The sequence below is a fragment of the Ciconia boyciana genome, chromosome 8 (assembly GCF_034638445.1).
Source record: "Ciconia boyciana chromosome 8, ASM3463844v1, whole genome shotgun sequence".
Classification (NCBI taxonomy): Eukaryota; Metazoa; Chordata; class Aves; order Ciconiiformes; family Ciconiidae; genus Ciconia; species Ciconia boyciana.
This window is the reverse complement of record NC_132941.1, coordinates 22981748-23007009: the sequence shown is the minus strand read 5'-3', so window position 1 is coordinate 23007009 and position 25262 is coordinate 22981748. Positions and strand designations below refer to the sequence as shown.

The 25262-nt window shown below is 42.8% G+C and overlaps 1 protein-coding gene across 1 annotated transcript in view; it reads right to left on the bottom strand.

The window, feature by feature from the left end:
• The window catches only part of HCN4 (hyperpolarization activated cyclic nucleotide gated potassium channel 4), a 104596-nt gene that overhangs the window by 66467 nt on the left and 12867 nt on the right, over positions 1-25262 (bottom strand). The window contains exon 2 of the mRNA XM_072871667.1: positions 8194-8617. Coding sequence (XP_072727768.1) covers positions 8194-8617 — 424 coding nt within the window. The remainder of the gene's footprint in view (positions 1-8193; positions 8618-25262) is intronic.

Sequence of the window (25262 nt, the reverse complement as noted above, 5' to 3'; positions counted from 1 at the left end):
CCGGTGCCCCACACATGGTGTGTTGTGGAGAGTCTTGCACTATAGCTGGCAACTTTTTCTCTAGAGTGGAAGTAAGAATTGCTCAGAGCCAAAGCCTGGCCTTGGGTTTTGCTGCTCTGTGGAAGAGCGTTCCTTCTTTCCCCAGCCAGTCTAGCCAGGGTCAGGCCCTTCCAGACAGCTGAGCAGTCATGCGGCCCCACCGGCAGGATGGGTCCTGACCTTTCTGCGTGGCTGACATTGCCCCATCCCCTTTCCTCAGTGCACAGAACCTTTGAAAGCCAAGAGCTTGCCTTCAGCTACCTTGTTTGCATGGCAACGCATATGAATTCTTCAACTCACAGTATTATCTAGCAGTGGTGCTGGAGCCTGAGGTCTGAATACTGCTCTGCATCCTAGTGAGCTTTGTCTGGGAGACGGATTCAGACTTCCGCTCTGTCTCAAGCTCCACAACACAACAGCACTTGCCACAGGGTGTTGTGTCTAAAGATAGTGAGGTGTACTGATAATTGGTTGTTCTCTCCCACCAGCCCTATCCACTTACTAGAATAAAATGGACTAGGTAGGTACCCACTACTATGGATTCCTCTGGTGTCCAGTGGTGCTTCAGAGTGCCCACCAGCTTCAAGGGGGGAGACAAGCAAAGCAAACCAGACAGAAGAAACCACACACATATCTAAAGAGTCATTCAGATACAGATTCTTTTCCAGAATCTAAACCCTTAATTATCCCTGTGAGTGGGGTATTTTTCTCTTCCTGCTAGAAGAGCTTTGCTCTCCCTTTCACTCCAACTCCAGCAGGAGCAGCTGTTCAGGTCCCCATCTGGCACTTCCCCTTGCCCAGTGACTGGCTCAGAGCACATGAGGATGCTCTGTGGGGAGATGAAGTAACTGACTTCAATCTCTCTTCGCAAAAAGCAACTCCATGCTGCCATGCTCCTTCTTACACTCCCGAATCCCTTCTTCTTCCTCCCCCATTAACCAACTTGATTTTTTTTTCCGTGGTCCTATCTGGGCCAAGCTCCTGCTTCATTCACACAACTTACGGATTCGGCACGTTCCTTTCCAACCCTGTCTTGCTAAATACAAAAAGTGAGGCAAGGAAATGCTGTTCTCTTCAGCTACCTCATTAAAGTTTTTCACTTGATATGAATGCAATCAATAGTGCCTTCCTGGAAGAAGCTTCAACGAGAAGAGCAATTAATTTGCTATCACTTGCCAAGGCTAATGTACCTTAGACACACTGGCCTTAAAGTATTGGGTGAGTTTGGCAGAACATGATTCCCATACTGCTAAAAGACAAAACCAGATTTGGCATTGGGTCAGCAACGCAAACGGTAACAGGAATCTCCCTCTGAATGGCTTCAAAAGCTGTATTGGCTGTTCCTAACATCAGCACTATATATATGTACATCACATATACACCGTATGATACATTGACACAAGGCTCAGCCCTGGCTATGCAGAGCACTGTGCAGGCTGGTTAGCGCACGTACACAACCTGAGGTGCTCACAGAGGGTACAGGCCTTTCAGGCTGGCCTTCACAGTGCTTTTTCTATGGGGCACATCCCTACTGAGGTGTGAATCTCTATTCCTACACATCTAAGGGAACTGGGCACTGCCCTTGCTGGTTCCTGAGCTCACAGGATTTTTCTGTGATTTAGAAGGCTCCCAGAAGTTTTCCTTAAGCTTTGCAGTCAGAGTACAGGGTTCTCCAGACCCCTCTGCCTGTTACAAATGTACTTGATGTAGGTCACAACACCCTCCATAAGCATGCCGTGATGCTGTATGACAGCAACACGGCAGGCCGTGTCAATATGCTGAGGGCCCAGGGTCCCTACATCGCTGCAGCTGCAGCATGCCTCATCAATAAAGGGCGAAGCCTCCATGGTATTAAATCTTAGAAAATGACACTGATTGCAGGAGGAATCTCCTCATGCCAGACTCCAGCACTTTTCCTTTGAGGACCCTCTGTTATTGTAACACAACAGCAATAATAAAGCCTGACAGAAACCGCCCTCCAGAAACAATGGCCTGAAGAAAAATGACAGGCAGCTGGCAAGATATGGGCATTGAGCTGCCGGCAGCTGGTGCTGGCAGAGAAATAGAGAGATGTGTGCTCCCCAAGAGAAAGGCAAACTTACCACAGTGTCCAGTGAAGGGACATGTAAGGAGTAGGCTAGGAGGAGTCTGAGGGAAGAGGAAAATGAAAGGCTGGAGCAGCAACCAGCTATCACAGTGATTAGAGATCATTAGGAGACCAGCCTATCTCTTTTGAAAACCTTTGTAATTCCATCCCAGCATAAAAGCTCAGACTGATGGCCCTTGTGACACAGACGCTGGGCACACGCAAGACCCTCTTATTAACATGCCTTACACCCTGGTCAGTGGGTCTTCACTTCAGATGTGTGGGGGAATTTAACCCCATTGCTGCTGCTACAGGGAGACTGAGGCTTACCAGGGCCAGTCCCCTAGATGATTTTGTCACACAAGCACCTGTCTACTAAGAACAGATCAGAGAAAAAACATCCATGAGACCGCAAATTACTTTCACTTGCTACAAGCTGGATCTGAACTACTGACCTAGAGACAAATGGCTCCGTGCCCTAATCCCAACTCCTCGAGCCATCTATTCCCCCTATCATACCATCCTGTTGACAGAAGACACATTAAGCACTGCCAGAAGGTGACCGTAAAAAAAATAAAAGGCTTTTTCCTTTTTATGGCAACCTCTGTAGCTGCGCAACTATTCAAATATTTGCCTGGCTCCTTATAATTCATTATAACCCGTTTTTTATTATATTCTCTTTGAAACTGTATTCCTATTGTCCAGGTGGGAAGCTTAATTTGCATTATAGCAGAACTTCCTGCTAAAGACAAACGCCACCAAAAAACTTTTTAGGTGTCTTTCTCCTGAAAGGTAACATGGCACAGGGCAGGGCATGGATCACTAGCTGCCCACGGGCAAGTGAGGGAAAACACAATGTCTGTACAGGAATGGAGATCATCTGTTTCCTGCTGTTGTCTGTCCTCCCTCCGCAAGGATGTTGTGCAGCACAAGTGAAAACAGTTCAATGTAAAAGGCTGTGGTAAAATCTTGAACGACCTTCTTCTATATGTCAACAAGAGTTTCTTGACATCGATTTCAGTGCAGCCAGGATTTTCTCTAGAAGGAAAAGATGCTTGAGTTTTGGGTCAATTTGTGCAGTGAGAATGCAAATTACTGTAACTTGCATTATGGTTCTAATAAGCTCCTGTAATGACATTAAAGACAAATGCTTGATAATGCTGCCTTCAGAAATGAGGTAATGCAAATTTAGGAAGAAACCCAGCCCAGTCTCCCCCTCCCTGACACATTACCAGTGTTTGTTGAGTCTGATTTTACTCAAGGGTGTCCAGAGGTTTTAATGAGTTACTCTCATGGGTCTGCCTTGCTATTTAACACAACAGAATTGCAAATCATAGCGATAAAAAGTCTGCTAAGCTATTTTGAACTGCTCATGGAATGGGACCCTGCTGTGCTACTTGAGAACAATCATTTTGCCCAGCTCCTTCCCTCTCAGGATCCAGTTATGGATTTGGCCTAACATTACATTCCCCAGGCCACTAGCCATGTTATGTTAATTTAATTTAAGGAAGGCTACAAATAGGTCAGAAAAAATTAAGGGAATTAGCTGTTCAAATCAAAATGAAAATCAATTGGGAGCCATATTCTCATAGTCTTTGGAAGCTCTCGCCTAGTCCTTACACATAAGCCCTCTAGCTTTTGAATCAGTTTTCTGAATATCTCTGAATCTTCTTAAAGTGATGTCATCTTTCAGATGATGTAATCTGTGGTCAGTAACAGACCTGAGAAGATGCATTCCCTCCATTCTAAAACTTCCATGTAATATGGAAACTCAAGGGAAGAAAAGGACAACATTCAGGAAGGTTTTCAAGTTTTCATTGATGTAATAGTTTGAAAATCACCAAATTGTCCTTTTTGTCAGGTTTCAGCTGCCAAAATTGAAAACTATAAATTTTTTCTGACAAAAATCTGAAAAAATCCTCTCACGATAATCTTATCATCATGATATATGTGAAAACCAGTTAGTTCCTTTCCTTCCCATCATAATTCCTCACACAGATTCTGAAATCAAAATATTTTGGTTATCTAATCCTATGTGCTATTTGGAAACCAATTTATAGGAGTAGGATTTTATGATTGTCCCAATAAATTGTTCATAAGTTCCTTGTTCATAAGTCAAAATACTTTGATCTTAAATACAGGTTACTGCATCCTGGCTCTAAGCATGAGGCTAGATGCTGTGCATAAAATAGGGAAAGCCCCACAAATTGCTCTTAGGAAAAAAAAAAATTTCAATCATTTTTGCCTATAAAGACCTAAAGAGGTTTTTTTGTTTAACACTCACAACCTGAACTGCATTGGTTCATTTTCATTGAGTATATCGGTTACATGGTGTTATTCTGCTTTTATTCTTTCTGCTAGGTGAACTTGGGATAAGGTTTGTAGGATGTTAATGTTCAGAGTCCACTTTCTCTGAACAGTTTCTCAGAGACAACAGTGTGAAGGCCCAACTCCTGACTCTGTGAGCAACAGTGTGCCTCCATTTTCATGTGGTCAAGAACCACAGACCAACCCAGATACCCTGAAGAGCTGTTGGAGTGGTTCAAAGGCCGAGATGACAAGAGCTTCCCTGGGTATGACCAAGGCATGACTGGAGTACCCTTGTTTGTTCTTACCCTGGCAGTACAGCTCCAGACACAGACCATGCCAGCCCTCCTGGGTCTCTGCTCATGGACTTGGTAACTACCAGACGCTGAAGTTTATAATATGATATTCAGGCAAGCTAGGCTCGAGCCAGTGCAAGTATGCCTTCCTACATTGCAATCAAGCTTCCTACTGCAGGGTAGGTAAGGCAGACATTTCAAAAAGACTCTATTTATATTGTGCCCTACTGGTAATTCATTCATTGGACCACTCATGCAAAATGGATAATGCAAATAAAACAGCTACATTCGGGATTAAGCTTATTTTCATACTCCAGTAAACATGAGTGCATTAGATTGTTTTTCTTTTTTTCTTTTCTTTTTTTCTTTAGGGTGTTTGCCCAGCTGCAGTCCCCAAAGCACTTGTTTCAGACCTGGGGGAGGATGTCAGAGTAGTCCACTGCTGAGCCAGAATGGTGCAGGCACTTCAAACCACTGGCTCTCAAGCCCACAGACTCATGACTAGCATTGATCTGGAACTGATGAGTGGCTGGCTGTTTTACAGCATTGCAGCCTTAGAAAAGGCTGCTCTCTCCTCACTGCAGGGTGAGTGATAAATTCATGCAGAGCATGGACAATTGCAGGGGAAGAAACGGAGAGGCTCACTGTGAACTCAGGAAGTGACCACTTATCCCTGTACTCACTCAGAGTTACACTAATGCACAGATGTAATGTCCATCTAGGAAGCCAAGTAAGTAGATTAAAATCTCTGTGTATAATGGATCCCCCTCTCCTCCTCATACAGGACCCAGAGTCTCAGCAACAGTTATAAGCAAGGAGCTGAGTTTCCCATGGCAGCACTGATTCAAAACTTTTGATTCATCAAGTCACTGCATAAGCTCAGTACAGGTGAGCGGGGATGCTCTATCCAGACACAACACGGCACATGCCCTCTCTGACTAGTCCATCCACCTCTATTAACTCTGCCTCAGACCTCCCTACATAGATTCCTATAGTTCACACACATACTCTTCTCCAGTGGACCAGCATGCCCTACTCACAAGTCTTTTTTAGCTTATCTGGTCATATGCAAAGAGCCTATGAGAGAAGGAAACTACCTAGCAGATGAGACATAGAGTGGGATGGTGTGGGGGAGCAAAGGAGAACAGAAGCCTTCAGCAACCCCCTCTCCCAACAGTCCTCCTTCTTCTTTAACTCTGCACAGCAACCTGCCCCTTGCGTAGACCCAGAGCAAGTCCAGTCCAACACTGCTCTCTCCTACAGGAATTAACACTTCCAGATCACCACTGCTGATCTGTGCAGTGAGGAAAGATGAACGTGAACTTTCAGAGATGGATCATCTGTAGGCAATTCAGAGTAAGAGGAAGAAAGAACTGTCAGTGTAGTTCCAGGGAGCACAACCATTTACTCCCATGCAAAGATGAAGAACTTCTCTTCCCCGTCTCCTTGTTGCTTTGTAGCATGCACTGCACCAATGACAAGGGATTGCCCCTTCTCTCTGCTTCCCTCCCTCATTCAAGAAGGTGGAAAACCTCCTACTGTCATACTCTCTCCGGGAAACTGCTGCTTGGGTCGAGCCCTGTTTGAAAAAAAGACTATTATGTTTGCTCTGCTGGGCTCTGCAATGCATAACAGTGTCTGCATTGCAGTCTCAAACTGCAATCCAACACCATCTGTCCCTTCCAGTTGCAGCACTGCATCACTCCAGGGAGTCTGTTCTTCAGGGGGGATCCAGAGAGCGCCTGGCTCTGCTGTCCCCCGGTACCCATGACAGCAAAAGGGCAAAATGCCCCACCTATTTGTATTACGAGACCGAAACTAGAAATGGCTGCTCAGTGAAACTGTATGAGAAGTAAGACAGGGAAAGGGCGCTGATTTATTTTCATTTCATTTATTTTTAAAACAAATTCAGTACAATCAACAGCAAATATACTTAAATCCTCTTCAACCACCTTATGGAAAGGAAGTCAAGAAGCAGAGACAAGCAAGCGCAGAGCTCTGCACTGCTGTGGCTACATGTAAATCTGTATGAAGGAGCTATTTTAACAATAGCCTAAGCCACCAAATCGCCTTTCTTGAGCATTCTTGGATTAGAGGACAGAGAAGCAATACAACCAACAGACAAGGCAACAGACCTGGAGATATTTCATTGCTCTGCTCGGTCTCTGACTTACTGAGTCACACCGGGAAAGACACTTCTGCTTTATTTATCTCCATCTCTCTGTGCACTTCCTGCCTGCCTGTGCTATGAAGCAAATTAACCTAGTAGTGAATTCTTCAGGGCTGTAGCAGTCTCTTCCTGTACATCTGTACAGCACCTTGCACAATGTCATCCCTAACTTCAGCAAGGCATTACGCTCTGCTGTAAGCGAAGCATTCACAAATTATAACACCACAAAGATGAAGCCTGAAATTTGTAAAGTATGCACCAATGCTCTCCCTCTGAGTCTGTGATGCTGGGAGGAGGAAACGGTTCAGCTCTATCATGAATTAGTGTTCTGACAGCTCAGTGCAATCTAGCCATGACTTGCATGGCTGCTTTCCCTTCACATTCCCAGGAGCACGCTCTGCATTAGATCATGCTCTGCATCAGGCTCTGCTCCAAAGCAGAAGAGAAAGTATGGGGAGGAAGATAAAATTGCCTTGACCAGCTTTCCTTGTCCTGAAAATATGCTCCTGACGTGGAGAAAGCTGCAGGGAGCTTTCTCTCTGCTTTGGAGAGCACGGAGACAGGAAAATAATTACTTTCAAGCTACTTGTAAGGTTGTGGCTTCACTCACAATACGCCTGACAACTCACCCTGTGTATTGGAACTCCCCTGGGAACAGCACAGGGTCCAGGGGTAGCGGGCCTCTTGCTTTTCACTAGACCTTTATGTCTTTAAACAGACCCTATTTGTCCGCAGATTGCTCTTCTTTCCTCTTTCCCTTAACATAGTGTCAGAGAATTTAGAAAGCAAGAAGGTTATAAATACATCACCAAGCCATTTATTCAAAAGATAAGCATGTAAAAGAAGAAGATGCTTGGGTAAACAAATGCCAGAAGTGCTGTAAATCAGCTGTCTCTAGACCTTTCCTCTGAGCTGTTTCTGGACCTTTTGGGGCTCTGAGAGGGCAAGACCCTGCTGTCTGGCTAACTGCTCCACTCACAGGCAGCTCTATAACTACACACTTCCTGCAGGGGGTCCACCTGTACTTACTCTCCTCTCAGCCCATGCATCATCTCCACAGATTATATATATTATGATTGTGAAGCAGATAGTACAGTCTCAAGTGACTAAGTAACAATATGCTGAAGGTCCTCTCGGGAACCTGCTAAAAGCAAAGCATTAGACTCAAGACACAATTTTTTAGCATTCACACTGGCATAAAGTAGGAGAATGGGCATTCAAAGAAAGCACTTGTCTAATACCAGCATAAGTGGAGAAAAGATTTAGGATGCAAGTGCATCACAGCCTCTGCTCACCTCCTCCCACTGATGAATATACCGGATGAGCCGGGAGAGCCGCAGAAGCCGCAGGAGGCTGAGGATCTTAGTGAAGCGCACGATGCGCAGTGCCCGGGCTGTCTTGTACACCTCAGAATCAATGCGGGTTTCAACAATCAGGAAGATATAGTCCACGGGGATGGAAGAGATAAAATCCACCACAAACCAGCTCTTTAGGTACTTCATCTTGATCCTCTGTGGGTCTAGGATGATCTCTGTGTTGTCCTCCACCACAATACCTGTTCGGAAGTTGAGGACAAGGTCGATGAGGAAGAACGTGTCCGAAACCACATTGAAGACAATCCATGGGGTAGTGTTTTCATCCTTGAAGAAAGTGATGCCCACAGGGATGATGATCAGGTTCCCTACCATCAGGAGCAGCATGGTCAAATCCCAATAAAACCTGGACAACAAGACAGAGACATGTGAGATCAGCTATAGAGTGGGAGATCAGGGAGCCCAGGTCAACAGAACTAATGTGCTTTATACATCTCTGCTGTCATTCATTCCCTATGCTCTGCTGGTCTGCCTGATGTACTCAGAGTGCACAAGCTGCTAATTAAGTACTTAATATTATAGGAACACTCATCTTCTGGCTTAGAGGGTTCAGAAAGGAATTGAGTACATGGCTGGACATGCCCACTTGAAAAGTTCAACTGGGACTTCAGAGCCACCCAAGAAGAGACTGGCATACTTGCAGTTACTACAACAACTGTTAGGTAAAGAGAGAGAGAGAACAAGTATTTGGAACGCCTCCAAGTTCGTATGCCAATAAAGCCATTTGGAGCTAAAATCATCAGGCTTGCTCCTACTGTCTGATCCTTCTTCAGAAGTAGCTAGCACTGATAGCATTGGGATAAGGATGAAACTGGAGACTGTGCTATGATCTACAGTGTTCAGTTTAGATTTCTTGCTGAGCCAAGCTTACGCTGAGCCTGGACTTTAGGAGTTTAGTCCACATTCTATAGACTCCTGTGTTGTACAGAAATAATCAATAAAGCTTGGAGTCACGTGCCTGAAAATATCTATTTCATTTCTAAAGTAAGCAACAACAACATTTAACTACTGTTGCATGAAGCACAGTCTCCAAGAAGCTTATCTTCACTTTAGTGGCAAGTCAATATTATCCAGTGCGCCTTACAACAACATTCATTTTTGGTTTTGAAGGCATACACAGTCTGAATATAGTTCCTAATGTATTTGTTTGGGATTTTTTTAAGATTTTCCCCAGGTATTAGTGTAAAAGATACACAATCACACAATGTTGCCACAACTCAGCCAGAGTGAGGACTAAAAACTTTTCTGGGTCTCATACTTTGTTGAGGAGTCTCACAAAGGAGCCTCACTGCCCAACACAGTGGTGCTCCAGTCCCCTCCAAATGTTTCACATGTAGAGATGCCAATGTATTGTGCTTTCACATTGCCAAGTTTTCATCAGCTCTACATTGTGTACTACAGGGCAGCTACTATAATATTGTGAGGTATCATAAATAACTTGTATTAAGATGCCCTTGTCACAGCAAATGAGCAAAGTACACAGAGCAAACTGATTATCAGGTTTGGTTGCTTAAACCTGAAGATGCAACATTCAGAAAGCTGCAGTGACTCTTCTAGTCAGTCACACAAATTAGCATGGTTTTTATATTATTATTAATCTCTTGAGTACCAAATAAGTGGTCTTCCTAGACCGTAAAAAAGGTGACAGCACGTTAACACAAGGGAGAGAATTGAGCCTTCCTTTAAACCAACCATCTCAACAGCAGTGAAGTCAACAGAGTGACTGGATTTCCAATGGTGTAACGAAGGAAACTGTTGGGTTTGCTGAAGAAGGACACACGCATGCTGCTTCTCTATCTGTCTGACAGATGACACTCAAAATCACTGAAATGTTTTAGGAGAAATAGATTTGCCTTAAAGATCCTCAAAATCTAGCTTTGGTAAGAGTTGTTCAGCTTAAGCCTGGGCCTTGGACCAGACTGAGCTGCTGCAGAACAGTATTACTATAGTGAGGCAACTACACCGATTAGTTAAACTCTCAGCAGGAAAACAAAAAGGGCAGAATATGCCTCAAAAGCCTTCTCTCTATAGATTCTCTCTCCCTGTTAAGAACATAACACTTTAAAGCACCTAAAACCGTATTTAAGATTCCAGCTATTACACATGGACAGACAGGGTCACAAACCAGCAGCACACCAGCAATTCTCAGAAACATTCAGCAGCGGCTGATGGTAACTGACTTCAGTATGAGCAAAGTTATCCACTAACAAGGTTTCTAAAAATGTCATCAACTATCTCTTGCTCTCAAGGTGCCATGCCCCTGCAGGCAAGGTAGCATGCAATCCTTCACTTAGTACAAAGGTACAGTTGGTGCTGGTAGACACTCAGCAATGAGATTTTTCCATATGCTTCTAAGAGCAAGGCAGTGTCACACAGTAATATGCATTAATACTGTATAAATCCATGTTGCGGTCTTCCTTATTAAGGGCCTGAGATGATGCTGCAGCTTTCCTAGTCAATTAATCTAGATAATCGCACAATAGCAGGAAGTCTGGAAGCAGTGTGTATATTATTACCAAAAATAAATAACCTCCCAGCCGTCTTTAATTTGCCTTAGGGGATACAGAAGGAGATATGCACAAAGAAAATTATTTTTCCCAAGTTTCAAATTAATGGCATGAGACAGACATGGCCAGACACGCAGAGATGTAAAGGTAAGTGGCTGTCCTCAGAGATCTTTGGATTTTTGTGCCTCTTATTTTTACACTGACTGGTGATTTCAATACTTAGTGGCAACTGGGGACAGTGGCAACAGTGGCTAGGATGGCTCACAGTTTAAGTAAGATGTTTTCCACACACACAACCCCAGTAAAATGCTTTCTGCCTGACTGGAGCACTTCCTGCTACCCCAGTCTCTTATAGTCAAGCATGGTCATATCACAGTCAGCTGTCCTGCATCCTGACTTACAGCATTTCTTGCTATTCCAGTTCTAAGATCTTCAAGCTCACTCCACAAACGCTCTTCACTCCCAATCTGCTATTACTGCTGAACTGTCCGCAGAGAATCATGGTTTGCAATGTGGGCAAACAAAGATGAAGTGCTAAAATTCATTGCTATGTGTTTCTTAAACCACAGTTCTCCTCAAGGGTGTACTACTGACTCAAGATTATTGTCACAGGCTCCCCTCAGTTCTGACCTTTAAAGCCATCACTTACAAAACACAGAAGGTAAACTTTTGTATCCAATGCACCCCTGCTAATAAAAGGGTATCCAAGGTGTCAGGGAGGAGATAACCTTTGGACTCTACGAAGGAGGCAGAAAAAGCTGAAAACCACCAAGAATTTGGTCTGCACACCAATTCCAGCACAGGAAATTCACTTGCCTTTACAATGGAAACTTCCTAGAAGTTAAAATTTAACTATTAAGATTCCACGGCTCCTGCACATTTTAATTTTACCCACATATGAAGTATGATCCACTCAGGGTGGCATCACTAGATTTAGACTGAATAGACTCTCAGGGGCCGCAACACCTCAGAGGTCTAATATCATCCATGTGTCATTTTGTATTTACACTGAGGAACGTCTTTTCACTCCCTGTAAATTATTGGCCAGAATGACTAACAGTACATGTGATGTATGTAAGGGCAAGCACCAGCTATTAATAACCTATGTTTTCTCTGTTTCTGTTGTTCCTTTCACCCAGGGATTCCACAGAGCTGACAGTGATGAAACTGGCTCCACTGCACCCATGAGAGGCAGATAGAGTTATTATCCCTGTCTTGCAGATAGAGAAGCCACATGGCAAAATTAAGATAATGGGATTTGTCCATGGAAGTCTGAGGCTAAATAAGGATTAGGACCTGAATTTGATTCTTAAGTCTAACCAGATCTGAAGCTATTCATATGGCTTGAAAAAGACTTTAACAGAGATGCATCTCATGGACATCTTCCTCTGCTATCCTGTCTTCTCACTTCTCTTCCTGTTTTCAAAAGCCTACATAAAAAATTAATAAATATGAAAGTATTGTTTTATTATAGTTGACTCAGTGTGACTGAACAGCTCACAGCACAGGGAACAGCCAGCACTATATAAACCAGATGTCTTGTTCAAACATACTTGTTTTTTACACTACATCCTACTGTATGCACACTTCTTACATATGAAAATCACATTTTAACATGCACCGGTACCTCCGATCTTTTAATTCCTAATATATTATGTAGTTGTAACAGAATGCATCTGAGAATTAGTGTGGCAAATACACTTCAAGAATATACGCTCTTTAAGCATAGCTGGTGTCACTCAGTTGATTTGATAGTATATACACTTTGTAGATATTAGTTTGTGGGTTTTGACTGGAAAGGTAGATCATTTTTCTGTTCTGTGTGGTGCATAATATAACAGGAGGCTAGGAATATTGCTTTCAGATGTCTTTTTTAAAATTAAATAAACCTTGATTTTTCAAAACTATTCCATGATGCAGTGTAACCAATTATAGTGCATGAGCTCAGGAAGGATTGCAACCAACTGGAGAGAAAATAGTGAAGTGCAGAGGTTAGCCCAGTCAGCACCACTGTGCCAGTATGGCATTCAAAACCTGCCCCTGAGTAGGGCACATTTGTGGCCTTAACTTCTGTTCTTGCTCTGTAGTGTTTGCATTGTCAAGACGAAATAGATCTGAGCAACCTCACCTCTAAATTAACAAAGCTTTTTGGATGTTTTCAGCTTCTGCTGAAAGGCAGCCAACTCTGGGTTGAACTGAGGCGCTGCCTGAAAGTGCACAGAAAGGAAGTGAAAATAAAAATTAATCTAACTGAGAATGCCAGGGAGCCAGGATATTCTCACCAGCAATGGAATTAGCTCAGACACCATGGCCAACCTTCCTAACCTTACAAGAACAGATCTTTAATGAACATATCTTGCTAAAACCAAAACCAAAGACAAATCCAATTGCTCTACCAAGCCCAGCCAGGAGCACTGCCTCGGTGCTGACTCAAGAAACAGAGTGCCACCTACTGAGTCACACATGACATCTCCATCCTCTGCTTTGCATGGGGAGGAATTGCTACATTATTCCCTTAAAGAGCTGATGAAAATCTGCCCTTTTCTCCAGAGTGGTAGCTCCCTCTCCGCCTCTGGATTGCATGTTGAATTAGACACTGCTGTGCTCACCAGCAACTATCCTGACAGGAAAGAGGTTGCACTTTAATTCCCAGGACTGCTAGTCGGGCTAGAAATAGAAATCATCTTTTGTAAAGAGCATTAGCAAATGTCAGTGTGGCTGGAGCAGCAACAGTGGGAGAAAAGTTTACTCCAGAAAGCAGTCATTCACATAGGTAACTGAACACAGAGGAGAGAAAGAGAAAAAGCAGGGAGAGATCCTTCCCTGTCTTTAGAAGCATTATTTCTCCCAGATATGAGTAGGAGTATTTCTACTGGAGAGTTACAAACTTTGCATTATTCACAGAGATAATAGGAGGAACGTGGTGATTGACTGCTCCTAAACACACTAAAGGACACTTAACCAGCTATCGAGTCCAAGAATTCACTTGCTAGAAGAATTCATTTATTTATAGGGAGTTATTCAAATACCTGTGCACTTGAAAACCTATTTGAAATGAATACCCACAAAAAAAAGAGTCAAATGACTTACAAAAATATTCTGCATGCTATATAATGGGAAATTATTAGGGGGACCTAGCTAAAGAACAAGACAAACAATTTTAATTCCTTCTGACCAATCTATGCAAACAATATGTATCCTCTGCCATCCTGAATAAAACCCTTGAGAGCACTGATAATTAGCCATGCATTACGAGAGCACGAGGAAAAGAGCTCTGCTGTGTCCCAGCCTCCTCTAGAATTCCCTGGCTGCCTGCTTCGGCAGCGCTGGCTGCTTCTCATTCAGCCGTGGTTGTCCCTGACTGTTACAGAACATGGGCTGCACCAAATTCAACCTTACTGCCAGTTGTTGCTGTGCAAATACATAGAACATAAACAGTGGAGATACACCCAGGGCTGGTACAATGGTTAAGGGCTACACTCAGGTTACCTACACCTATGGGTCTAAGGAAGATGTTCCAACTGTCTCCTCATGATGACAGTAAGGAGGCAGGAGTGGGAGCCCTGTACAGCTGGTAGCCTGAAGTATTAATCTTTTTGAACTTTGATGCTGTAGTCATCATGATGCCTCAGCTGGGTATCGGAGAGTAAATGGTGTCAGTGAGTTACTAAGATGGGATACAATTCTGCATGTGATTAACTTTCCTATCAGGAGCAAAAGGATTATTAGCTAGTGATGAATTTTAAGTGCTTACATAAGCAGGTGTATGATTAGGGATATCTCACAGTACAGCGTCCGCTACAAATGAGGTGTATGCCTTGGAGCACTTTGCATATAGATTTCTTAAAACTTATATGTTGTCTTCGACAAAATTTTCATTGAATTCAACTGGCAGTTTTACTTGAGGCAAGCTATATTCCAAGGTCTGTATTTAGCCTTTGACTTGGATTATCTCCAATCTACATAATTGCACACCTAATCCCCTCTGAACAGTGCAGAATTCCATACCGTGTTTCAAGTTTAACACATATGCTTATATTATTACCTTAAAATATAATTACATGGATTTTGGAGAGTGGAAAATTAAGAAAGCTATTGCTTATGTAATACTTTAAAATGGCATTTGCAGTCCAAGCAAGGTAGCATGTTAGCTTTTTATTGCTTCTCTATCATCAATTTTTAAATCTAACACTACGTTATTAAACAATAATCAACATCCCTGCATTTTTCAAAGTAATGTCCATACATTAATTAAATCCCAACAGACATAATTAAGAAGGTATGATCATCCTATATTACAAATAGATAGACTATGAGATAATAAAGATTTAAGTAACTTATTCAGAGGTAGAACTACTATCCAGAAAATATGGTTGCCTAGTTTCAGGAGAGGTTTCCAGTCATGTTCTATACTGTAATTTGATCAGTAGCACCAAAGGGGAAATTCCTTTCTTTCCCATTGTAAAAATATAAATATACACATTACTTAGCAATATTTTTATTCCAGTTATAATACTTGACAATTTGCAAACAACACGTTTGAGGCACTGATGCATTTAACCAACTATAACATAGTACATTGTGAATTATGCCCTCTAACTTACAAAACACAATGCATTGTATCAACATGAGTTAGCTTAAATTATTAGTTCTTTGATAGTACCTACAATACACCCACTCTACTGTCAGGCTCCTTAAAGAGATGAAGATTTGTGTGACGGAGATTTTTACCAGATAATTCAAAAGAATTGAGAACTAGTAAAGCAGACCTTATGTCGAAGGTAACCTACCAAGGAACGTGTTTGTCTGAACTATGAAACAGCTCAATGCTCTGAATAGACACGGAGTTTGGCAGCTGTTGGCACAGCCCCTGCTGCCAGCGCGGTCAGAGCGGACCACAGACAGCACCGCAGTGGGCAGCCCCCTCAGACAAGCCCAGGCTTTTATTGCCATGACTATAAAAGCCTTGGACCTTGCACTTCCCACCGGCACTGGTCAAAAACTGTAAAAGGCAACCCTGAGCTCATTACCAGGGGAGTTACCTTTTTTGTCAAGTATTAGCTAAGGAGAAATGGCAAAGCCTTCGCCTTGTGTGGGCTCTGGCCTCTGCAGAGAGGAAGACCATGCCATGTGCCGGGACATCCAGGGAAATCTCTCCAGAGCTCTTACAGATAGCTGGGACACTCAGCATTGCCTACCGGAGCTGCTAGAGGAGCCACCAAGAAACTGGTGGTGATTGTCCTTCACGAAAACTAGATTTATCAAGATAGAAACATTTCTATGGCCCCATCTAGTCAGTTTAAAACAGGCTTTGTGAATCAGCCAAGGCAGACAGTCCTGACGTTCTGCGGCTTTGTTAGAACAATTTCATTGTGTTTCCTGTTTTTCTGTCTCAGAAAACCCAAGCGCTTTGTATTATTTTTGCACTGACGTGCACCAGTCATGAACCAAAACCACATTAAGAAAAGTATTGTTCAAGCATGTGAAAAAAAATGGAACTTTATCCCAAAGAGCTGCTGGCACCCTTCTCATAAGTGTATTTAACTTTCACTCAGATAGGGAAGCTGATGATAGAATTTAAGTGACTTGGCTAGGACAACAGCACCCTACCTACTAGATAGTGCTCTCTTTCATTCAAATTTCTCCAAATGCCATACGGTGTATGTGAACTACACAGCAAGTGGGATCACTAAGCTCAGTTTAATGGAGACTGAACAAACCTTGCAGGGTGTCATTTCATTACAGTCTGAGGCATGTCAGGACAGAAGAGTTCACGGAGGCTACAGCACTGCTGCTTGGCTTGCACATGTCCTGGGATAATGAGAGTTCTGGACATCTAATCTGTAAAGTCAACGTCTACCACACCTAACCCTGCAGTGTGCTTAATAGAAACTGTATAAGCATTTTCAAGAGTTTACTGTGCAATCTGCCATTTCATAAACGCAAATGTATGGGAACACTTACACCTAGTCCTTGGTCCACAGACATACTGTATCACACAGAAACAATATACTCCTGCACTTCATTTCCAATAATGCTGAAACATAAACAAGTCACAAGAATAAGAAAAGTCATGGTGGATTCCGCACGAAGTAGTCAATTGACCACTCTCCTCAACACCCACTGCCTTCCTGCCTGCAGATATTATCCTAACAAATTAAACTGTATCTATCTTAAATCTATACTTAGAACCCAATCTTCCAAGAAAGGTAAAAATAAACAAATTTGAATTCTGCCTTTGGGGAACACACACAGAGTAACAGAGATAGCCACAAGAGACTTTGTTTGTTCTGGCTCTAGATTTGCAGTATGGATGCCAATAGAGCACACATCCCATTTCTGACTAAAACCAGCATTAGTGGTATTTTCTAACTTGCCTGGGCGCAGCTAATATTAGCTCATGGAGAATTCCCCTGTAACAAGCTGCAAAAGCAGTGAAATTTTTGTGAGTACTACCTGTAGGAAAGCTTATTCCCTCTCTTTTTGAAGGCCCAAAAGAAGAACATGTACACACTGAACCTAGACAATTTATTGTTGTCCTCATAGCACCATTGAGGTGATCAAAGATATAAATTGTTCTGCAGTGGAAATTCATTGCAGCAGTGGCTGGAGACACCATTGGGAAGATAATATGGTACAGATTCAGTGGGAGATTTATAAGCACAAGTTTCCTCTAGAAGGAAACCAGGTCAGAACAACCACTGGCAAACCAAGCTCTAACCCGTCTGGACAGACTCTTCTCCCTACTGGTGGTACGTTAGAACATTTCAGGCTCCCTGTTGAGGGAGGGTATAGACAGATGGCACACCAGCTGCTGGTGGTCTGGGATTACCTCCTACACAGCCACATCACTATGTAAGATGTGTTCCACTCTGTGGCTGTCTCATCAAACTTCATCAGATGGAACAGCACCACCACATCCTTCCAGAGTTAAAGAACTAAGTACAATTTTCTATTTGCAGCATTTAACCAAAAGTGTGCTCATGGCAGAAAGCCCAGGCCAGAGAGCTTAACCCTCTCTTCATATCCCACCCTACTGGACTCATAAATATGTCTTGATTGCCTCCTCCTCTGCCCCCCCCGCCATGCTGAATCCCAAAGGTTTTCAAGGTGTTAGATGTGTATTGATTTCATAGAGCTCCCAGAATACATTATGTATGAGACTGATATGCTAAGGGCCTGTCAATTCTGCATTGTTTGATCTTCTGAAATCTCTCACTTGTATGAATATGGAAAAGTTCCTCTTTGTGTGCTGTCCATTGATCCAGATGTTGACCCTTCTCTGTGTGTGTTTATCTCTGATGATTCAATAATGAAAAAGACCAATAAACTGAGGAAAGGAAGGAAGCCCCTTTAGGGGGACCTATTGCCATGGAAATGTGCCATATGTTGTTGTTGTAGAGAACGGATAGATCAATAAGGGCTGCAGCTTCCAACTCATCATGAATATGTTGTGGAATGTGAAGGACTAAAGCCTAAAGACATGCATAAGTTATGGCATTATGAAGTTCAGGCCCTGGCGCACATCCAACATCTAGCATGACTCAAATTCAAACGTTTGGGCAGTCTGTTAGAAAGGTGGATCTGCACTAGGGAGTTCTGAATTGTCTCAAAAAGCAGTGATATTAGGCCAAGGGTTTGATTTGTACCCAGGTATATGAAGGAAAGGGACTATATCTTATTTCAGAGTGCCTAGACTCCAACTTCTCGGAGACATACAGGTAGAGATTTCAAAGCCTACTTCTCTGAATCTGATCTTTCACCTTTACTTGCCAGAGTATTAACAGCAACTCACACTTACAGGATTCAGTGCTGCAGGTACAGACTTTACATCTATATAGATTATAGAGATATATGTACATATGTCTATTAGTTCAGAGTAAATGCTACTGCAAGAGTGGCAGAGGACATATGACACTAACTGATGGAACAGGTGTCTATCTTCCACCAACTTAGCTTCTTGGGAAGTTACAAGGATGACAGGCTGGATTCTTAACTATTTTATATTGACATGGCTCTCCTGACATAATATGAGTTTACATGAGGTGAGAATGTCAGCCTCACCACTAGGAACCCAAATTTACTAAAATTAAACACTAAAATAGGGCAGAGAGATGACACAAGTCACATAACTAGATAAGAATAACAGTTTAGAAAGTGGGGAACAGTGAGGGGTCATTGCTCTGCTTTCTGCTAGCTGTTGTTTTGCTTTGGATTGACAAATGTATGCCCTCATGCTCTGCAGTAGGCCACAAAGAGGTGACAAATGCATGCCACAGATAGCTAAGTCATCTGCCAGGCTGAGAAAAAGACTTCTAGCCATCTGAGATGCTAAAAATGTTCCTCCTAGGTATTGCTATGCCACAGCTTGGTGTTGATTAGGAATCACAACTCCAGGCTCCCCAAATGGAAAGCGGGGTGAAACAGGTGGTCTCTTATTACAACATCTAGGCTTTCATAGAGGCTCCTAGAGACCCAGGTTTGGGTTACCCACCATAACTTTTGAACCATGAACCACCAGGACAACCATCTCCACAGCAGGTCACCAGTGGGCTTAAGCAGCCTTAGAAACAACTATGTATGTCGTTTAGCTGAGTAGCTGGCCATTTACATCCAGTTTACGGTGAAAGACCAAAAAAACAGAGGAAGAGCTTCCTGTGCCTGAGGATGGATCAAACCTGAGCCTGATCCAGCTGTTGTTCAGCTACATGAAGCAATTTACTCAGTGAGATACATCTGTGCTTGCAGGGTAAGGCACGCGTGCTCTCTCATATTCTTGCTTCAACTTTTAGAGTTACCAGGATTTATGTCTGAGACAAGCAACAGCATCTGCCAGACTTCAGCACCCATGCACGCTTATTCCTACCACTCTGCATGAGACCTGGATATGCCAGATGGGGCAGGGAGGGAAAGTTTAACCTCTTTCCTGCTTAATGGCAGGATGGGAATCCAAAATGCTGCCAGAAGGAGATAATAGAAAGTAGTTTTGGGTTTTCCAATGGTCTGCTGGAATGATCATATTCAAAGATGTGTTACTCTAAAGGCTCAAAACTTCCTAAACCACATGCTCACTGAGGAGAGAGAAAGCCAGAGTGACAGAACATGTTCCAGGCATGTAGCTTTCATCCCTGACAAGGGCACTTCACCACAGACCTAGTGGTTACATAGCACAGGGGTAAGACCACCTGGAAGAGAGAGTTCACTCCCAACTTACACTCGCAAGTCAAATGTCTTCTTTAACAGACATTGCTTCTGAATTAAAAACACTTTGACCAACGGGGATGCCAACTCTAGAGCAAATTTTCTGCCTACTCTGTGAACAGCAGTATGGCTTCAAGCGTTAGAGGCTGAGGAAATGCCAAAGGAGCAATGTGTAAGAACGATGGACTGGGATGCATGAGGTATATATTTTTTACTGTTTCCAAACTTCAGCTCCTACTGATCAGTATTACTCCATGAGAATCAACAGGAGAACATTGATTTACATCATAACTTTCAGACCTAGTGAGAAATGTTAATGCTGGTGTCGCTGTTTCAGACAAGCTTCAGCACAAAGTGCCAGCCATAAGCTTCTTTCTGTGGGGAAGAGTGGGGTGGAAGGGAGTAAGACATCTAAAATGATAATGAGGTAGTGACTATGTGTGTTTCAGTTTCAAAAGCAGAAAATATTTTTCCTCCCCAACTCTCCTGCTGCTAACATCAGACTCTTGTTTGCAATGAGTTATTCAAGCTGGATTGGAGCTCAATGAAACCTCAAAAAGACTAATGATGCTGGGATCTTGGGGGGCTATTCAGGTATCCAAGACCCAAGACAAGAGATGAATCACCTTCTAAAAATGCAGCAGTTAAGGAAAAAAAGTCCAATTGCCTCTGATTATTTTAGGTCTCAGAAGAAACACACTGTGCTAAGGCTATGCTTAACTAAGGCATCCATGTGAATCCACTATCCCCCCCAAACATTGGATGCTGAATTAATTACTGCATGTACTGAAACAGTATGTAGCTCACAAGCGATTTTTTCCTTTTGACCTCAAAGCATTTTGTGGCAGGTGGCTGAGTCTCAGCATCAGCATCTGCCAGCTGGGGAAACTGAGGCACGGAGAAGCAGTTATCTCTTTAGTGTGTCACTCACACAGAGGTCCACGGCAGAAAGCAGAAGCGAGACCAGGAATCCCAACATCCACTCCAGTGTCTTAAGGGCACTCAACTCAGCTCACAACTTAGCACTTCAGCTCCACAGAAAGGCAGTTCCTTATGCAAGGAGCCACAGTGCTCCAAAACCCTTTTCAGTTTCTGAGAAACTATTATTTGGTGTCTCCACAACATTTTTGCATCGAACTGACTGAAATGAGGAAACCCAGTAGAAGCCTAAGGGCAGCAGGAGACTTGGGGAAAAATTAGGAGGACTTGGTGAATGCTCTGAGATAGGAGAATGGAAAACTCAGGAACTGGACATACATACTCCCCTAGAAATTATACAGTCAGACAAAGTCTCCACCCAAACGGGACACTTTGCATCACCAATTATACAGAATATAAAAAATTCAGTGGCCAGATTTGGGGCATGTAAGGCCTCTCCCCTCATGTCAGATTGGTAGGAGCCATTTTGGCTTTTCATCTTCCTGTGTGATGTGGAGCATAGTATGTAACACTCCTGTAAAGGAAGCAGGTGCTAGGGGATCTGGGTATTTTCACTTAACACATATCTGCCTTTTGCCAAGACTCTTTCTAGGACGCACTGCAAATTTCTGACTTTTGATCTTTTGTAGAAAGGGCACATCTTTGTGGTGTGGTGGGGATTCTCAGGGGATTCTCCTTTATCAAAGCTCTAATCCATGTTGCAGAGTCTCAGTGACCCACACAGTCCTCTCCAGCCATTTGTTCCAGTCAAGAAACCTTCTGGAGCAAGTTGTAACTGCAGACCCTTCTTTCCTCACCATTCCGAATCCCCAGTACAATCAATGGGAGTTTGCATAATACCTCTCTTTAAAAAATACACAAAACAGGAAAACACTGGTTGCAAAACACAGCAGATTGCTGTAACTCTAACGTCCAGTGCTGCTCCTCCAATATATACAGTATTCTTCTGCCAGAGACATCCAGACAAATAGTGATGGGCACCATTAAAAAATGCTTAGATAAATCTTTTCCAGTATGGGCTGGGCTTGATCTGCTCTATTTAAGTCAATGGAACACAGCCATTGAGCCCTGAAGGAGCAAATGGCAGCCCTAAATCATTTCTTTGATTAATTGTTCTTGGGATGGAAGAATTCATTAAGCATTCCGCTCAGCAATTAGAAATAAATATATTTTTAGAATGAACAACCTGCCAGAAACAAGTTGTTTCAGAAATATATTCAGATTGATGCAGCCCATTTTCCATCAATACATAACAAGGAGGCTCCAGCCTGCCAGTTCCCATCCTACCTAGAGGGACACGGCAGAAAAAGGTACAACAGTCCTGTCACTGAGGAACTACTTGTGCTGTCTACACAACTCAAGTTCAGAGCCTGTGAGCAACTCTCTAGAAAATAATGCAGTTTCTCTGTATATTAGTTTTCCAGACATAAAATTGGAATACTTATCCTTGCTATTCCACAGAAATATTAAAAAGCTATTTCTACAAACATCTGGGATAGTACAGCTATGATAGTAATGAAAACCCAATAAATAATGAAAAAAAACCCTGTATTTGCACTTCAGCATCAGGGCTCAGACATGCTACAAAGTGAATGTGAAATAACACCTCTCTTTAAAGATTTTTGGATGTATGACCAATATAATTCCCACAGAATTCAGATATAACTGAAACATGCAAGTAGTTTTGTTGACACATGAAACAATTACCAAAAGGATAGCGGGACAAGTATCTATTCCAAGGCAGTGATATTCAAGCACTTTCCTGGCTATTTAAGGTGCAGATTCCACTGACAACTGAGGTGTAAGTGCATATTTTAAATCTACCTGATCCTGTTTTAAATTTTAAATCCCCTTACTTCAAGGCAGGAACTCATCACAGACCTCTTTCTATTTTCTTTTCCTCTTTTGGTGAGGATAGGGTCTCTTCATGCCTGAAGCCCAGAGAAGCACACACAACTGCAAGATGAGCAACAGCACTTTGCGGTTGCCACAGCCCTCCTCCCCAGTCCAGAAAGATGTACTTCTTGTCCTGAGTCTGGAAGAAGAAACCCCAAAAGAACCTAACCATGCTCTGGATACTGAAAGTTACAGCCACAAAAGACTATTCCAGACTTTTACATTTTGTGTCTTAAAAGAAAAGACATGTCTTATGCTTTGTTTGTGGTGCCTAGAGACAGGTCTGTTCCCTGCCCTGTTTTGGGTACCTAGAATGGCAGCAATGTCTCAATGAATTCCAGCTTTTCCAAGAAGCAACACAAGAATGCACTCTCAAAGGCCCTCCTCTCTAAAACTTGAAATATACTTGTAGTTTTTTACTTCTACACATACAGGACCCAATTTCAAGGCCACTGTAGCAGGCACTGACTTAACCTTTGATTTCAGGAGGAGCAAGGATGCGCTAGCATATTATGTAAATTAGCTGGGAACTTGTGCACTTCAATAACGCTTGATTACGTGACTTCTGTGTTTTTCTCCTTTTTAGTTAACCGAGTTCTTCTAATTAAGTAAGCTTAGTAGTAAGGCAAAAGCTAGGGTTTTCCTCTGTGTTCTTTCAAATTCATCCCACCAGAAATATATGTGATATGACTCAGCCCAACTGGCTGGCACTCAACAGATCACAGGAAGGCTAAGGAAGAGAAGTATAAAGATAGTTCAGTGATGAGGGTACCTGGAAGAAAGCTCTGCAAGTCACTCGAACCAACATCCTCAGCACTCCCCAATTTCAGTGGGGAACAGCAAAAGGTCTTTCACTGGAGTCCAGGAAAAGCAGATAGGAGATTAGCTCTGCTCTCAAGTATATCCAAAACCATTTTAGCTCATTAGATATTCAGACTGTAAATTAGGGATCTCCTTTATGAAAGACATCACTGAATCAGAAATAGCTATTTTGTGGGTGAAGAGCAGAAAATTCAGTGCTCTAAAATACTTCCACTGTAGCAACAAAGAGCTAGCCTCACTAAATCCTGCTTTAAAGATCCATTCCACAAACATCAAAATGTGAATGTAATCTGGTATCTCTCACTACAGTGCAATATTAGCAGGGCTCAGACAGTGCTAGACACAGTGCCCATATGTGCCTTAGAGGTACGTATACAAGAGAGATGGGCTACAAGTAGCTCCAAGGAGTAAAACTGATTCCCAGTGTCTAGCTGGATTCTCACCGAGGAATTTGGCTCCATATGCCTACTGATAAAAACTAATTTCAAAGAAATGCATCCTTTTGCATCCACAAGAACCCCAATGTGTGGAGAATTAATTTTACCCAGCACTGTAGCAAGGCTAACTCTGGGGTGAAACACAGCAGTTAAGCAGTACACAGCAGAACACTATACAACTACTGCTTCAGGGCAGGGTATGAATAAAGCTGAAGCACACCATTTAAACTGTACTAAAATTACTCACAGTGTTATCTGGCTGTCTATAAAGGCTAGTAGTCTGCTCTGTCAACAGCCATGGATTTTGAATGATCAGGGAAGTTTATATTACTACAAAACTACTTTATTTGGAGTATCTTCCCTTCCGCCTTCTGAGCTAACCAGGACCATATATATTTTTCCTTTCAAAAACAAGTTTTCAAAGAGCTTGTGAAGAATTCTCTCGCCTCCTCCTGTGACCAGCTGTAGGAAAGCTATGCTCCACCTTGAACCATTACAACCAGAGGTATAGCCAACCATATGTCTTTTTCCCTAAATGGACTGCAGATCTTAGTATCCAAGTTTGGGGCAGGCACAAGTTTCCACTTACCTGTCCTTACTTGAAAGAGGTGCTCTTTCCCTGAAAAAAACTCAGCCACAAGGATGTGTACAGAAAGCAAGGCCTAAAGCTTATTTGTGGGCCAAGCTGAGGAAATGTGAATGACTAACGTCAAGGCATCTTGTTCAGCTCTTTCACAGCTTGTCTCTGTACATCTTATCTAAGAAGACTGGAAAGAAATGCTGATGGCTTGCCATTACTGAGAAAATGTGTGTGTGATGATTACACTAGAGGAAGTGTTTAAGAACAGCTCAGCCTTGTGAAAATAATACCCTATAACAGCTGCCAAGTCCCAGAGGGGTTACATCTCCCGACTCCCCAAGTCATGCATGGCTTCTATACATCAGTGTCTCCAACAGCTATGCTCATGGATAGGCACTGTCTTTCATCTCTATGGACAAGCCAACACCTCTGTCATTTCCTATTCACCATGGGGTGCTCTGCCCTGCAAAGAGGGTTGTGCTGACTGGGGGACTGAGCTTTTGATAAATTTCACTGCTTTTTTTTCCCTGCCTTTACATTTTGGCTATGGGAAACAGAGGACTGGAAAGACATCTCAGGTGTTTTAGGGTGGGAGGAAGAGCAAAAAAG